An 18127-nucleotide genomic window follows, 5' to 3' on the forward strand; every position below is an offset into this window, starting at 1 on the left:
CGAAGCCTTTCATTCTATAACGTTTATATCCAACGGTCACCCTCATGCATATGTCTGAGCTTCTTTCTGCCCTCTTTACTAGTTAGAGCAATTGGATGGATTCTGCCTGTCTGACCTTTATACAGGCAATTCTACTCTGGAGACGCATGAGAAGGGGGGAAAAAAAAGGTAACTCAGTAGAGGACAACTTAAATTAAATTAGCAGCCAAAACTGAAGCCACCCCCTCCCCCAGCCTATGTTTAAAAGCCCTGGTTGTCTAATGGCCTCTATGGGGTAGTAGCAATCTCCAGTTGCTCCTGCCTCCACCTTTCCTGCAATCAAAATGCATGGGGGTGAGACACGTCACCTGGCTTCGTCAGTAAATAATGGGTCCTGGTTTTCTTCCCATGCAGGGTCCTTAAAGCTTTGGTACATCTCACTCATCTGGACTGGTTTAGCGGGATAAAGTGAAATTTGTTTACACTTGCTAAAATTTCCACTCCTGAGTCTTGCTAGACCAGTCCAAGACCCATCTGGGAAGACTTTTGCCCTTTCTGCCTTTTTCCGTGGTTGAGTTGGGTTTCCTCAAAGAATGTCTGGGTATTCTGTCACACTACAGTAACCCAAACTCATGCGCATCTGGTTAATGATGTGTTCTCCACGTCTGCTTTGAAAATAGTATACTTGCAAGTTTCAGGGTTGCACCATCCCTTGTACTAGTGATGATGCCACTGCAATCTCTACTTCTAGCTGCTTGGGGGAGGGAGTGGCATAACCCACTCATTTGGACTGGTTCAGGAGGATGTAAGGAAATAAGCAGATAAGAATTTTACCTTATACAAATTTACCCCCTTTCTCTGTACCAGTCTCGCCAACTGGATTCACTGTGATAAAATCATGTCACAAGGTACTGTAAATTAAGAAGTATGTGATGAACAATATTAGAACCATTAACAATCAAAGATCTGTTCGGGGGACATTTTTTCGTATGTGTGATATGAAGGAACAGGATAAAAGCCTACTGGAGTAAATTTGTTCTTTGTAGGACAAAGATAAAATTTCAACATCTTAATCAAAATAAAAGCAATTGTCCACCCGAGGAATTCACAACTCTATGTAAGAGTAAAGAGTTATCAGCCTACCTTGCTACACAAAGGCATTAACTAGTACAGCTTATGTTTTTATTATCATTTTGTTACAAGAAATTCTACCCACTTCTCCAGCAATTAATATGTTGGAAGAAATGATTTATTTTGGGGAAAATAGCTCTAGAGCAACTCGCCACTGAAGAGAATCTGAATCTTGGGGAAACAGCTTTTGCTTTTATACCTTGCAGCTGCAGGAGGATATGCCATGTGGATCCCTGTTCTGATTTCCTGGTTTCCACACGACCCTTGGGCATTTGCAAAGCATTGTGGTATCTTGGTCTCATGTCTGCACACGACTCCTGAGCATTTGCAAAGCATTGTGGTATCTTGGTCTGCACACGACCCCTGAGTTGGTCCCATGTCTTATGACATCACGAGACTTACAGTCTGGACTTTGCTGGCAAATGTCTTTTGATGTCCTGTTCAGATACACATTACAAGTCCTTCCTTTCTGCACATGTCTGGAAGCTGATGGGAGGGGCAGGTATACCTTTGACAAGCAAATGTCCTGTTTATGCTTCCTCTGAGTATTCAGGTGTCCACCTTAGTCCATCTTTTGTTAGGTGGGAGGGCAGAGGAAGCTCTTTTGTGTTTGTTAAGTGTTTGTAGTTAACTTATTCCTGCTCTCAGAAGCTCCCAGAAAAAGGAATGGAGAGAGAGAGGCTTGAAATAAAACTATTCTCTCTGCTGCTGTGTCAAATATATATTTTTAAAAGATACACAAATATATTGCTATATATATATCCAGCAAATATGCTACATATTTCAGTAATAAACTGATACCGTTACATTTTCATTTTATTTTATGTAGGGTGGGGGGCTTTTATTTTTAAGAAAAAGTTACATTTTTGACCCTTGTAGGTGCAATCTTCTCAACACCTGAACCAATACTACACTAGCTCCTTGGGCAGGATAACAGTGGACCTTGAAAACCTGTTATATATGGAACCACTATCCCCAGTAGCTGCCACAGAGAACAACTTAGGGTAAAGGAAGTCTCATTTAAGACACAGTGACTCTTCTAAAACATCTTACAATTCATGCAAGACTGGCACTTAGGATGCAGAAGTGGTTGAATTTGATCTTTTAGGACTAAAGCTCAATATAAACAATTCTATTTCTTAATGCTAATTTTTGCTCAGTACAATTACAATGTTTCTCGCCGCTTCACTGGTTTCAGAAAGGATATAAGTTACTTTAAGTATTATCCCCTGCTACTCCTATTCTTATTGATCCAGGAGTGTCAAAGTGTTGTGTACTTTATCACTGAAATGTTTCCTATCATTACCCTGATGCATCTGAAATGAATGACTTGGTAAACATTGATTGCAGGGAAGCAAGGAAAAAAAAAAGCATCAGTGAAAACTATACCATTATTTTCACTGGGGAAACCACAGCAATTTTTACAGAGTAGCTAGAGTCTGGTAAACCTGCTTCTGAGTTTTAGTGTAGATCTGCCTGGAGCCCTCAGAGACACCTACTGAAAAGCACTAAGAAACCAGGAACTTAGTACTGCAGGAAATGTAAGTCATACTGCTGCTTGACAAATCTGCTTCTACTATTATTCCCCTTCTCACCCACTATTATTAGTACATTGAATTCCTACATAATGAAAAAAATGTATGGTTTTGAACAAATGGGATAAAAATTATTTTCCTTTTATACTAGCATAGATCTAAAATAAGTGTTTGTTGATCCCTACATGAAACATATTTTGAGCAGCATATAATGGAAGATCACGTACAGTACTGTAGTTAAAATAATATCATCACAGCTCAATACCACTTCCACTGCAATATAGTAGTCTCTAAATAAATATGGCATAATTATGCATAAGCTTCTGCTAATTTTACACAATTTATAAAAATAATTTTTCTGTTATAAATCTTTGCAAATTAGATTACAGAAAATATTCTTATTGAACAATTTCAGTATTTCATCAATACAGCAATATTTTTACAAGAAGCATTTAAAACAATGTTGTATAACCATTTCAATGTTACTTTAAATTACGCCTTTTTCCAATTTTAAAAAAGGGCAATTGTTAAGCTTTAGCTCTTCAGTGAGAAGTACACTGCTAGAGTAATTTCATATCTTAGCAAGCTTGTCAAAACAAGAAAATATTTTCTAGCACAACATTTAATTCTTGCCTATACTATTGTAACTGCTTTTATTAACATTTTGGTTTGTAGAACAGCCTTCTCAGAACAGTATCTTTGTCTGCTTAATACTTTGGCCTTAATATTTAACACAGATTTTAATGTATCAACAGCTAATACGGTTTTCAAAAACCAGTAAATGTAGTGTATTAGCAGTATATATTAGCTACTGTCTTGTACATCTAATGCAGAAATTCCAATTACGGGATATGGAATGGGTGGGGACCGAGCCTTTAGAGTTAATGCAGGGCTCATTACTGCACGCTGTTAATATACAACAGTTAGCGATACCTCCGGAGCTATCCCCAAAGAGACTGGAATGCCCTACTGCAGAGGTGCTGCAGTTAAATATAGCTATACACATTAAGTGCAAAATCTTAGCTCAAGTTAGTAAATAGACCCTTACATGTTATTCGTTGCAACATTATGATAATACTATAAAAACTTGGTGTCACAACTTCATTATAATAATTTTACTGTAGCTCCAAAGAAAAGATGACTAAAAGGGGGAAAAAATCATTGTATAAGAATAATTACAACCGGGCAAAAAGTTGAAATTCAAGAAAGGTAAACAGTTGTGCAATTGTGATTTTTTTTTTTAAATAGATTTTCTAGGAAGACTTCTTTTATAGCAATTTGGGTAAAGAAACAAGATGGTTTGTTTAGTGTTAGGCTGATTAATTTCATGCTAGGCCTAACTGGAAAATCCTTACAGAAGGAGGATTTGAAAGTGAATTTGTAAATCCCATCATGATTCATCCTTTTTCTCCTGCTTCTCCTTCACTTTGTAGTCATCTAGAATTGCATGACCTGTTTCCTTTGCAGTTTTCTTCGCTATAGCCTTAATACCAAGGTGGTCAATATTCAGTGCTGTCATACCAATATTGAGGGCAGAATTCATGGCATGGTCTGTAGCATCTCCAGCATCCGCACCATACCTTTACAAAAAACAGATAAAGCCTGGTCATCTTTTTGAAAAAGTACAAAACATCAATCTAGTAGATTTAAGTCTCATTTTCAAAGCACATAGTAGATTTCTAATATAAGAACCATATTAAGCATTTCAATAAGCAGACCCTGAACTCCATAATCAAGATATAAAATTACCCTTCTGATTTCCAGTGTAATCATCAAGTGCAATGCTTCATTTTTATTGTATTAAATTCAGCCACACAACAATTTAACATTCTCCATTTTGTAATCATTTTTTATTCTTAGCAAGATTTTATGCTGAGTACAAGATGAAAATTACAATAATTACTGAATGGGCAAAGTCTTTCATTTTATAAATTGAGCCTTGTTTACTAAGATGGTTTTCACAAAAGGAGAGGAACAGGGTTTAAGCAGGAAACTGAAGTTACTCACCTGTAGCAGATGTTTTCCTAGGACAGCAGGATACACTCCCCCGTGTTGTATTACTAGAAGCTTTTGGAAGTGGCTACCATGTATGCATTTATTTTCCTGTCCGTGACTGTCGTGTGAGACCAAGGCAGTCTACTAAAAAAGCAACTCCTAGGGGAGGAGGGAGGGTATGTGTGCATATATGTCCTGCTGTCCTCAGAGAACACCCGGTACAGGTAAGTAACTTTGATTTCTCCAAGAACAAGCAGGACACAAAAAGCACACATATAGGAATCCCTAGCTATCCAGCTGACCAAAACAAAAAAGAGGAATAACAAGGCCTGCAAACTTTTTTTTTGGTTCAGCTTGTAACAGAATAAAAATGGGCCGGGGGGGGGGGGGAGTTGGATTCTGGACCCCAAACAAATTCTGCAGAACTGATTGACCAAACCTGCTATTGTATCAGGAATCTTTCTCTAAGCAGTAGTAACATGTGAATGCATGGAGCAAAGATTTCAGGTGGGCTACTAATGCAGCCATGACTCTGCATTGTGAGCCGTGACATGACTCCTACAGTCTGCCCAGTCTGAGCGTAGGTAAAGAAGATGTAGTCTGCTAGCCGACTGGATAAAGTGCATTTGCAGACTGCTGTCCCCCATCTTGTTAGGGTCAAAGGAAACAAAAAGCTGGGTGGACTGTCTATGGGCTTTAGTCTGCTTCAGATAGAAGGCCAAGGCTCACTTGCAGTGCGCTTTCCCCAGAATGGGTATGAGGTTTTGGGAAGAATGTTGGCAGAACAATTGACTGAGAAAGAAAAGGTAAATTGGTGGAAAGGAGTTGGGGAAGTAAGAGCCTAATGGTAGCGCCGCCCCTGCTTACAGAGTTGTTTTTTTAGACCAGACTCAGAGAGGTGTAGAAGGTACTCGAGCAGTTTTTGTGTAGGGTGAGAGACGATATCTAGGTCCTTATCCTCACACCAGATGACAAACCTCTTTCATTTTAAACTGTATGACTTTTTAGTGGAGTATTTTCTAGAAGCACGCAGGACTCTAGAGACACCCTCATGAATTTGGAGGGATGCAAACTCTAAGCTCTCAACACCCAAGCCGTAAGGGTTAGGGTCTGGAGGTTAGGATGGGAAGAGAACCCTCATGAGGGTCAGAAAGCTTCCACAGATCGCTGCAGAATAACTCTAGAAGTGAAGGAAACCATATCTTCCAAGGCCAATATGATGTGATGAGGATCATGGTTCCCCGGTCCTGCTTGAGTTTCAGCAACTTCTTCCCCACCAGAGGTAGTGGAGGATAAATACAGAGGAGACCCTTCCCGCACTTGAGGTGAAAGGCATCCAAAGATATTCTGAAATGCAATCTCAGTCTGGAGCAGAACTGAGGTACTCTGTTGTTTAGGTGACCGACAGCAATTCACTGAGGGGATTCCCCTCTTTTGGAGATCTGTTGGGCTGTGCCCATGTTGACAGACCACTTGTGCAGTTGCATAACGCCTACCTGCCAGGTATGTGGATCTGAGCACCATGTCCTGGTTTGAGGCTCATCACATTCTGCTTTTTGACATAGTACATTGCAACCTCATTGTTTGGATGAGGAGAGTTTGGTGCATGAGCTAATCTCTGAAAGCATTTACAGTGTTCCAAATGGCCCTTAACTCAAGGAGATTGTTGTGGAACTGCATCTCCTGAGCATACCACTTACTGAGTGTGAAACCCATCTTCAGCCCGGGTTGGATGCATTCATTGTCAACATCTTCTGAGGAGGAGGAATTTGGAATGGTAATCCCCTTGTTAAATTGTCTATCACAAGAGTGACTCCCTGAGGTCTGGAGTGATAGAGATGACACCTGCTAGGTCCCCCTGTGGCCTGGGACCACTTGAAAGCTAGAGTCCACTGGGCCACTCAAATGGAGATGTGCCATGAGAATGACATGCACAGTGGGGGCAGTGTGGCCTAGTAATCTCAACATCTGCTGCACTGTGACCTGCTGGCTCTGCTGAATACCAAGAGTAATGGCTATCAAGACATCTGCTCATATGAGAGGAAGAAAGGACTGGCCTTGAACCGTGGCGAGCAGGGCTCTTATGAACTCCAATCGCTATGAACCCTAGTAGCTCCATCACCTGAATTACTTCCCACATTGATTACTAGGACCTCCTCTGACTTCCACCTGAGAACCCTCAGGGTATGGAGGATGCAGGAGTGGGTTGAGTGACTTGATAGTATCTGTTCTCTTCTTGATGAGGTCAGTGACCCCCTTCACCTTGTCACCAAAAAGATGGTCTCCCTGGCATGGTATGTCCACCAGCTTCTCCTGAGCTGCCTGTTCGAGGTCCAAGTCTGCACATACCAAATACCCAAAGCGGAGGCCTTTGGCACCATATCAAAAGCACCGTTGCCCTGGCTATGTGTTCTCTGCACTTCTTCTGCTTTGCTACTAGCTGGCTCTGGAGGTGGAGTATCTGCAAATTTCACTACACTGTGTACTAAATTCCGCAAGTGCATGCTCATGTAAAGCTGGTAAGAATGTATGCAGGCCATAAGAATAGCATTCTGGAAAGCCTTTCTCTCAAAAGACTTCAGAGACCGAACATTCCTCCTTGGGGGCACCGAGGCATAAGACTTGGAGCTTTTGGCTCTCTAGAGGGCAGATTTGATCACCACAGAATGGTCAGGAAGTTGCTGCTTCTTGAATCCAAGCCTTTTGAACTCTATACACAGTTGGTCTTCTTATGAATGGGCTGCACAGATAGGGCCGTCTCCCAATGTTTCACCTACACAGCCTGAAGGATGCTGTGCATGGGTCACAGCCTGCTTGGGAGGGGCTTCATAGTGGGGGCTGTCCAACTTCCTGGCTCTGGGCTCAGCCTCCAACTTAAATGGGATGGATTTAGCCAACTCCCGCAAAAAGGTAGTTTTATGGATTATGAGTGTATTAGGTATTTGATATAATGCCTTATGCAATTCAAAACAAAAAAAAAAAAAAAAAAAAGAGAGAGAAAGGCATAATGTGCCAGGAAACAGAACTTCATTATCAAAATAGAACAGAGTTGATCAATAGATAGCAAAAGGATACAACTAAAAGTAGTAAGAATCCTACACAGCCAAGTGAAGGAGTGTTCCTTAGGTAAAGGCTTTCTCCTTTCATGAGATGGAGTAGGACCTGAAGGGTGACTAAGGGACCCCCTCCTCTGAGAAACCTTCTGGCTTCTTGTTCAGACTCCCACAAGCAGTCAGAATCAGACTCAGGATAACAATCTTCTTGAGATGCCTGAGTCTGTGCCTCCAGTATGGGCAGGAGCAGCATCTAAGTCAATACAGATGCCCTCAATGCCTCAACATTGTATCAAGCCAGGATGCGCTCCAGCTCTTCTTATGACCAAAACCGCTCATTGAGGGCAGGAATCAGTAAAGGGTGGGCTGGTGCTAATGTGGGGGACAGCCTGAGAAGATAGGATTGGATTGAATTAGAGGCCTGGTCCTGGCTTGGTGGAGGCCAGACTATCGGTGCTGATTCCAAGGGAGGTGGGGGTGGCCCTCACAGCATCGATGCTTCTTGGGTACTGGCAACGCCAGTGCCCTGTAACTCCTGGCACGCTACTTTGAAGAGGACCGGTGTCAATATCTCTTCACCTCCACTCGGTGCTCAATACTGGTGTCCTCTGGTGCCAACGAGGGCGATGTCAAATCCCCGTGTGTCCTCAGCATGGGATCTGAGGATGCTTGGACCCAATGGACACTACCTATGCCAAGGCAGGGGGAGATCTCCTCAACACTGATGCATTCCCAGTGTCCGATGCAGCTCAGGGAGCAATGAAGATCGGATGCTTCTGATGTTGGAAGTCGATGGACTGGACTTTTGAGAGCCAAAAATACTTATGTGCTGCTGTTCTCGACTTTTAATGGTCCTATTTTTCATCTGTGAATAGATTATTTCATAGAGAAGACCTATGATCTGGTCCCAGACATAGCAAGCACCAGTTGTGTAGGTCTGTGCGTGACATGACCTTGCCACATCTGGAAGACTTTTCAAAACCACTGGGAGATTCTTGTGACATGGGCGTAAAATGATGGAAGAAAAAAAAAAAGGGAGAAGAGATGTCTTCTTGACTGAAGTACTCAGGCCTAAAAGGGCCCAGTGAACTGTGGAAAAATAAGGAAACTTAATAAATGCTGAAAAAAACATGTGCACTAAAAGAAAGAGAAAAGGTCCTGTGCCACTTACAATGAAAAAAAACCCTGCAATACAGTTGCAAAAAATAATGAGGAAGGGCATCAGAAGCACAGGGATTTCTGAGGAGGAAACTGAAGCAGTGTCCTCAAAGCTCTGTGAGAAAAAAAAAATAAAGTTGCAGCACTGCTGTGACCTGGGCCCCGCCGCACTTACACCTTGGAGCGGCTTGTGGGACGGTATCCTGCGTGCTCACCGCAGCCTGATTGTTATAGGGCTAGCAGCAGGACAATGGAGGGATGCGGCGAGTGACATCTTGGGTCTGGTCGCTTTTACGAAAGCCCAGTCCTACTTCGAGTGCCTTCGCAATTGGTTCCTGTCTTGCCAAGTCCTGCTGGTCTCCTGTTTCCTGCCTTCCCAAGCTTCAGCCTTGTCTCCTAGCTTCCTGCTATGCCAAGCTGTTATCGTGCCTCTTCTTCTTCAGCTTCGGAAATGACCTATTGTGGTTGGGAACCCAGCTATGGTCCTAGGGCTCACCACTGAGGATCCCAATAGACGATTGTCTTGGTCCCACACCACAATCATGGGTGGGAAGGTATGCTGCTTCCAAAAGCTTTTAGTAATAGAATGCTGGGGAGCACATCCATGCTGGACTCTCTGAAATGTCATCACCCATATGTGTGCTTTATGTGCTTGGAGAATTATCAAAATGAATTTTCATTATCTAAGAGATGGAAAAATGAGGATGAGTGAGAGCAGAAGTAAGGTGTTCAACTATTACTATTAAACCCTTGTACAGCAAGTAAAATATATCTGTGCAAAACCAATTAACACCACTATAGTAGCTTTGGCCAGTCAGTGGTGAGGGATTAAAATACTTTTAGGGGGTAATTTTATAACAGGGTGCCTATAAAAAAAATCTCAAAAAGGCACCAATTTTATGTCTATTTTATAAAGCTATCATAAGCAGCTATGTGCCTTGAGGGTTCTACAATAATCCCCAATAGCAGACAAATTTTCACCTGCTCCAAGGAAGGTATAAATGTGTGTGTGTGTATGCATTTTATAAAGTTTATGCATACATCATAACTTCATCCTTGCACAGCCCAAACGACACCCCTGGGAAATCACATATATATAAAAAGTACATGTGTACATGTACACCTGCCAATTTTATGTCATTTCCACATGCAAAACAAGCTTTGATGTACAAAAATTCTATATGAAATTATCCCTATTTATTTCTAAATCATCTTTTAAAATCTTTCTATTACCTGATTCACTGATTAGTCACACCATCTTGAATTATCATCATTTTTGTTTGTAAAGTAGTATTCACATTACCAAAGAGTGCAAATCGATGGCTGGTGCCATCTGAACTGTAGCTGCATCAAAAATACACTTAGAACCTCTGTTCTTAAAGGGAGGAACTGGGAGAACATCATCGATTAGAGGACATCTGAACACACTAGGGAGGTTATTTTACACGTCTACACAGAATTTCCACATGCAAATAGTGGGTTTTCATGAGCAAATGGCCTATGTAGTGATTTTAGAAAAAATGTTCACAGCATGCAGTTTCCAAAGGGCTGTATTCTAGGCAAGCCTGAAATGTATGGATGTATTTTCTATTTTGCAACAGGAATACATGCATATATATATATATATGAAAAATGTTGGCCTTTATACCTGCTCCAGGGAACACTATTTAGATGAGTGATTTTGGGTGGGGGAGGGGGGAATTTTACTAACTTTTGTGGCATTAAAAACCAACTCAAAACGTGTAATTTAGAGTTTTGTACCTTCATTCTTCAATTGGCTCCCTTTGGAAGTCAAAGTTTGTATAATATGGTGGTTGTGTGTAAGTGGCAGCAGCACTGGTTCTTACAACATTCAAAAATATGAGTGATGCTACTCTGTTTGAGCTTGTTCCCTTCCCAATGCTTGTGCTGCAATCTACATGTGTTTTTTCCCTGCATTCTTCAAGCTGTTTTACAAAAGGCCCCACATTCAGCATGCCTTTTGTAAAATACCTTGCTAGTTGTAAATGTCCAGACTTAGACATCCCAATTCCTACCTAGACAACTTATGCAAAATCAGGCTTCATGCTGACTGCCACTACTGCACACTTTTGCAGTAAACATACCACAGCTACTCTAAATGCTAACAAATAAGAAAATATATCCTGTTGACATTTAAGACTTGGTTCTCTGGGGCTTCTTTCCCACTCTTTGTAAGTTGAAACAAAGCTTACTGAGAGTGAGGCTTCTGTTAGCATTTTTGTTCACGTTCACATTTCTAGAAAATCTGGGTACACAAAGACTAACTGTACTTCAAGTGCCATTGTCTCACTGGTACATGACACACCCTCATTCCCACTGGTGAGAACATGGGAGCTAGTAAAATAAACCTAAGAAAAGGGATGCCAGTTGACAATTCCTGGGCACAGGGAGAGTGGAAGATTTGCTGTTAAAAAGAAGCTGTTGAATTTTTAATTGCAAACAAAATCACCATTTTTTGTTCTTACTGTGCAGATTTAAAATTGTTTAGGTTACACTGAATATGAAAAAAGTATGTTTTTAAATATGCTCCAGGGAGCAATTATGCCTATTGCGTTCTATTTTGAAATAAATATTGATAGCAGACTATGACGGCGGATAAGAACCCAAAGGCCCAGTTAGTTGGCCCATTCCTGATTCAGTACTAGGGAGCTTACCCACTCTCAGGCTTTAGTCTTACATCTCTGCAACTAAGGATTCTTTGTGCCTACTCTACGCTCTCTTTGGTTCTATTACTACTCTACGCTCTCTTTGGTTCTATTACTATTCTGACTGCCATTGTTCCATCTTTTTTTGTGAAGGAATATCTTCCTTTTTCCATGAGTTTCTTCCCTAAAGCCTCACACCATGAGCTCATATTTTGGAAATGTCTCTTCTACTGATAAATGCTTGTTATACATTTATATCACTATGGTATTTTAATGTTTCCATCATATCTCCCTTCTCCCATATTTAGGTCCTTAAGTCACATTTCATGTGGTTTATCATGTGCATTCTCTGGACTGACTACTCTGTCTAGATCCTTTTGGAAGTACGACCACATAAGTGACCAGTTCTCCAGCTAATATTTATATTTAGGATTTTGTTCACTCCTTTTTCAGTAGGAGTGAAATGTGAGTTACATTCATGTATACTGGGTATTTCCCTGTCCCTAGAGGGCTCACAATAGGCTTGTACCTGAGACAATGGAGGGTTAAGTGACTTGCCCATGATCACAAGATGCAGCAATGGGATTTGAACTGGCCGCCTCTGGATGTCAAGACCAGTGCTCTAACCACTACGCCACTCCTCCAATAGCTCTTTACAAACCATTAATGAGATCTTATCACTTTATTTTTTACAGGCTCCATCTAATAATCACTAATTGGTTAGCTTGACTTTGAATTCACAATGTCTTTATCCCGTTCAGATGTAAACTCCTGTGATTATAAGTAGTGCAGAATACCATACTATACAACATCCATAATGAAGAAGTTTATGCTTACTATTTGTTAACTCTGTCTAAAAATACAAAACATGAGTAAATAAGAAAAAAAAATTGGGAAAATTGAAAAATCCCCTCTTTGGTAAAGTGAAATTTCCAGTACACAGGTCCTCATTCTGCAAAATTCTATGGGAAACACAAAATTATAGATAAATGAAATCTCTGTGGGACACAATAAAATATCGTATCTTCTGCAGCATGAGAAAGACAGTGATGCGCTGAATCTTTTTAGATACTTTGCCAGTTATGCAGCGCAGGAATTTTGCAGAATTGAGGCCATGGAGAACAGAAAGGTGAATTACCAAATTAATGATGCCTAACTATATAAAAAAATGAATTCAAAGTACTGACTGCATATTGATTATTAGTTTTCCTTTGAAGGATGATCTTCTTCTTGGTTCCTGTATCTACAAAATCAAAAAGTATTACATGTAAACCCTGAAGAGTCTGTGAAAACGAAGCCACTGGGGGTCACTTAAGTGGGCACATATTTCACTTGTATATAGCAAAAACAGTGCAATGACTTTATATGTCTGCAAAGAGTACTAATAAGACAAACACTTTTCACTGGAATAAAATCAGATTTGTAGCTTGAGATGCCTTTTTATTCAAACACAGATGCTATTTTCTCAGAAAATCTTGAGCGTTCATATACTATACAATCTTTAGATTATCTGTAGAGTTCAATGTGCCCTTTATTTCAGGTTCTGATGTTAGCAGGTAACAGAATCTTGCTACATGCTCAAGTTCTTGATTTTTCAACAATTAAGTTCCACACTATTCTCTGCCTCTTGTTCTATCCACATTTGTTATAAGCCATGGTGTAGCTAGTGTAGTCTGTCTGTTGAAAGTTCTAGAGTAAGGTTTTTCTCTCTTTCACCTACAAATCATCCTTATGATTATGAGGGGGAAAGGAGGAGGAGAATGAGTCCCTCATGTTTCTAGAAGGTAGACAGGCTCTTGGCAGAGTCATCCTACTTTCCTCCTGCAGAGAATGTGAATACAAAACGCCTAGGCATCATAGTTGGTAGCATTCATGATGGTTGCTAAAGATGTTAGAAAGCCAAGTCTGCTACAGAACTTAGAACACATGTGATAGAACTAACTATGGCTGTTAGCGTACTATATGCCCATGACATCCTTTTATGCTATTGTTATATTGTCTGACAATATTCTTTGGCTCCAATTTATTCAAGTGAGGTAAAATTATGCAGGTACCACATGATAACTCAAAAACCTCTGCGTTAACTGTTGAGGACATTAATATCATTTTTAGGAGTACTGCTGTGCAGTTAACACAGAAAAAAAGTTGCTATCATGTTAACGCGGCAGGCAACACACAATGCAGTTAACTGTAAAGTTCAGTCCTAGCCCATAAATTTCTGTTTTAGCTGTTTAACGTGGAATTTGCATGCTTTAACTGTTAGCATGGGTCTACGCTGTTACTACACACTAGTTCCAAGTTATAAACACAGCTTAGCTAAAATATTGAGAATGCGTATGTCCCTTACGTGGGTTGTGAAAGCAAAGTTTATGTGCGCTGAGGACAGCACAATTTCACTTCAATAAACCCTACCGCCTCCCCTAAGAGAGCTGGCTTCTGCCTAAGCTAATACTTTGAAAAGGGCATTTGTGCCGCCGATACTCCACTGTGGCTCATGCTGCACTAGAGCAAGACAGAAAGCTCTAGAAACATTTTCAAACAAAATCCCATCAAGAGTTCCAAAGACATTACCCACTTGTGGGAAATGAACATCCTGCAAGCATGAATATTTTAGTGAATGAGTGTCAAAAAAACCCATTCTGTGGTACCCACGGGGGTGTGGTAGCTCATCTTGACAGTACTTGCGTGCCAGCATGCTTACTCTTTTCACTGCTGCACCCTACCTGCCCCTCGGGTGTTTTTTCCTCCTCTACCTTATCCTCCACCACCTTATCACTCCAGTAAAATGAGTCTTGTTGGACTGGGGAACAATACTCCAGTTTCACTTGTGGGTCACATAACATTGCTAGCATATAAGCATCCTGCTCTAGCCCCAAGGCGTTCACCAACACCAGTTCCTTTTGTTGCCAAAAACCTCTAAAGTTCTGCTCTAAGATATTCACTATTGGAACAGTGGCCCTTTTTTGAACTCGGATTTCTCCGTGGCATGCTTAGAGGGCTCCATTCACTGGGTGAATCTCTCTTATTTGTACCCATCTCCTCCACTGCTAACTCCAGACTCCGTTCCTTTTATCTTGCTGCACCATATGCCTGGAATAGACTTCCTGAGCAAGTACATCAAGCTCCATCTCTGGCTGTCTTCAAATCTAGGCTAAAAGCCCACTTTTTTGATGTCGCTTTCAACTCCTAACCCTTACTCACTTGTTCAGCACCCATTTTTATCATTCCCATCTTTGCAATTCCCTTATCCCTTATTTGTCCTGTTCGTCTGTCCTACTTAGACTGTAAGCTCTTTCGAGTAGGGACTGTCTATGTCCAATGTACAGTGCTGCGTACGTCTAGTATTGCTATAGAAATGATAAGCAGTAGTAGGGTTTCAAGACTTCTGTTGCCTGAAGCATGTTTGACCAATCCTGACACATCCAATACCGATTTTGGTATTGACTGATATTTGATGGAAGGATGCATGTTGCTCCACTAACTTCTTTAATATTAGACATGTGGCATTACACCTTGTGCCAATATACCGAACACTCTGGTGCATTTGTCCCTGCTGCTTCCTGCTCAAGCAGTTCATGCCCACCTTTCATACTGTGGTGAAAATACCCTACTGAGGGATCAGAATGATGGCTGTTTTTCGGATTTCTCAACAGGATCCCTCCCTCTTTTATCAATACTAGTGTGACTGCTGAACCTTCCATTTAAAAATGGAGTTCTTTTCAAATTTCCTTTGTTTTTAGCCTGTACACCGCTCTGTACTGTTATCAGCTAGAGCGGTTTAGCAAGTTACAATAAACTATAAACTACTGTTTTCCTACATTTCTTGATCAGTTGCTTCAGGATAAAGCTGCAATTTCATTTGGTCCTCAGCCCAAGGGAGTCCTTTTTTCCAGGTGCAGCAAGTGTGCAAAGCATCAGATTCCATCATAGCCTACATTGCTCACTGCCCTATTCATGTTTTTGCCACAGTCTGTCTGCGTCATGGTGGTGACTGTTTCCTTGTCTGTGCTCACCTCACCCTCTGGTGGCCTGAACCGGTGGCTGCTATGAACTGTCACACATTCCAGACTTCAGCCCAGTCCGGTCCAGATCTTCCAGGCTGCCAGACTTGCTTTTCTTGTTTGTGCCTGAACAGCACCCGTAGCTGCCTTGTGATTCCTGCAGCTAAACTTCAGCTGCTGATGGGCTTTATTAGCCACCTGGAAACTTCTGTGTTTGCCTTTGCATCGTCTAAGGTCCTGGTATGTGGGTGTGCTCTGTGTACTTCTGCCTAGTCTGAGTTTCTTGCCTGGTTCTAGTTTGTGTGTAGTTAGCTTTGGTTTTATTGCTTAGTTCCTAGTCTTGTTTCTGGTCTGCATTTCCTTGACTTGTGTCTGTGTTCCTTTTTAGTGGCTGCTTGGCAGCTTTCAGTGATGACTCTCACCTGTCTGTGTTTCTGTCTTAGTGGCTGCCTGGCAGCCTTTAGTCCTGACTCTGTTGTGCGTTTCCTGTTGGTATCCAGTTCCTGCCCTGTCCTGTAAGTCTTGCCGGCCGCCTGCACCCAGGGGCTCAACTCCTGGGTAATGGCGGTCAAGCACAGGTGAAGTCTAGCTGTTCCTGCTCTGCCTGTCCCAGCTTGTTTGCCTCTGCTGCAACTCCAGTCCGGGGTTCCAGTCCTGTTCTGCCTTGCCTCTGGTTTGGGGGTGGTTTTGCCTGCCACTGCCACTCCACGGCAGTGGTCCAAGGGCTCACAAACCCTGTGCTTCCGTGAGAAGCCCGACAGTCTGTCAACACCACAAAGCACAGCTGCCTCTTCTCATCCTAGCCCCCAGCTCTCCATCATAGCTCTTATTGCTGTTAAGATATTAGTTAAAATATGCCTCTGGTCTGTTACTTGGGTGTGCAGCACAACCCACTTGTACCCTATTGCTGGTATGCCTCAGCTACTAGTGTACCATCAGAGAGGCAGGCATGTGTAGTGTTCTGACTGGTCCAAATATCACTGGAGAAATTCAAGTTGCTACTCTCTCCCTTAGCCAACTGTATCTGCCCAAAGACAGAAGAACATGGTCACAATCTAATGCAAGGCAACAAGGACTGGGCATAACTTTACTGAAACAAGGACAAGGATTGACTTCAACACTATATAGAAGAGTACACTGAACTCTAGGTTGAGCAATCCAAAACCCAGAAGACTAGCTTAAAGAACCAGAAGGTTAAACTACCACCAAACTCAGAAATATTCTGCATGAGTCACAGCTCCCAGCAAAGAATTTGCTGTGAAGAAACTTAATAGGGGAAAAGTTAAGACTGACTGAATTTCGGTTTCAGTGCTGAAACAGATCCAAAATCCAATTCGGTCTTGTTTCACTTTTGGCTGAAAATACAAGCATATCTTTGGTAGAAACTGAAACAGTAAGTGTCCCTGAAATTTGTGCCTCTGCCTTATGGCCCCTCCTCAAACAGGAGCAGCTATCCTCGGGGGCCCTTCCCCATGAAAAAAAGCTGCTTTCACTGCCGACGAATTAGAAGACACAGAGCGCAGTGGAAGTTGGTAGAGGAAGAGAGAAGCTTTTGGTTGGCTGTGCCGATGGCTTGCAACCCCAACTGGGGTCGCAACCCACAGTTTGGGAACCACTGTCTTAAATGGCATCACCACTGAAGGCTAGAGCCTTCAGCAAACGGCAAAAACTAAACAAGTACAAAACTGAATCCAAGTCTTGGTGTAGCACCAAGATAAGTGTTATTCAAAGCCATAGAGACAGAGGGACATGCTTCCAAGAACTCAAGCCCCTTGGGATGCTGTCCCAGCTCTGGACCACCTGTGGGCCCTACACCACAAGTGAGTAGATAACCCAGGGCCCAAATGGACCTGCATAGTAGCACTGGAGCCACTCACTGACCACAATTCAGGAACCGGGACTGAAAAACCACAGATGCCTAATACCTGCGCAAATCTTGATGCTCTCCCTTCACTGAACGAGACAAGCCAGGTGAGACAACTGGATCCACCCCTAATGCTAAGCTAGAGGGTCAACAGCCTGGGTTCTGACCTGTTCAGGTTGAAAACAGTTTAGAATTAAGCCCACAAAAAATAATGATGTAATGCATGGAGACTTGCCCTGAATGGTAATGTTCGGCAATATATGGTTTCCCTTTGAACATTAGCTACAGGATCCAAAGTACCTGCAAATCTGGTGCCTGCATTTTCTGTGGAGAAAGTGTGACTGGGGAAAACACATACAGTTTCCCTTCCCCCACCCTTGGGATGATTCCCTTTTTCCCAGGTAAATTTATTTGTTCTGAAGTGGGCCGTTTCCCCCCCTCCCAAGGGTGCCAGATAGGCAAATCACTGTGCATCTAACAATTCAAAATGTACCAGTATAATTCCTTCTTGACTTGGACTATGCCTTCCAATTGTGTACAAAAGGGAACACAACATTGATAATTACAAAATGAAGCTTACTTGTGCTTGACTGTTTGCACAGTTTCGGATGCAACACTTTTGGCAATGTTTATTGCTGCATGTTCCAATCCTTGCCAGACTGCTACAAATCCTGTAAACAGAATCAAGTAGCATGGAATCACTATTAGGGATTAGAACATTTTAATAAAGTAACCATTTAACCAA

General features: G+C 41.9%; 1 protein-coding gene across 2 annotated transcripts in view; it reads right to left on the minus strand.

The window, feature by feature from the left end:
- Nucleotides 1-1919: 1919 nt before the first annotated feature.
- The window catches only part of SPART (spartin), a 78486-nt gene continuing 62278 nt past the window's right edge, over nucleotides 1920-18127 (minus strand). Inside the window, exons 7-9 of one of the 2 annotated variants that reach the window (XM_030200385.1) lie at nucleotides 17963-18053; nucleotides 12705-12760; nucleotides 4143-4225 (exon numbers count right to left, since the gene is read on the minus strand). In XM_030200385.1, the coding sequence (XP_030056245.1) occupies nucleotides 12718-12760; nucleotides 17963-18053 (134 nt within the window). In that variant the 3' untranslated portion in view covers nucleotides 4143-4225; nucleotides 12705-12717. Of the gene's footprint in view, nucleotides 4226-12704; nucleotides 12761-17962; nucleotides 18054-18127 lie in introns of both variants that reach the window. The other variant, XM_030200384.1, reaches the window with a different exon arrangement.

Source organism: Microcaecilia unicolor, chromosome 4, assembly GCF_901765095.1.
Source record: "Microcaecilia unicolor chromosome 4, aMicUni1.1, whole genome shotgun sequence".
NCBI lineage: Eukaryota > Metazoa > Chordata > Amphibia > Gymnophiona > Siphonopidae > Microcaecilia > Microcaecilia unicolor.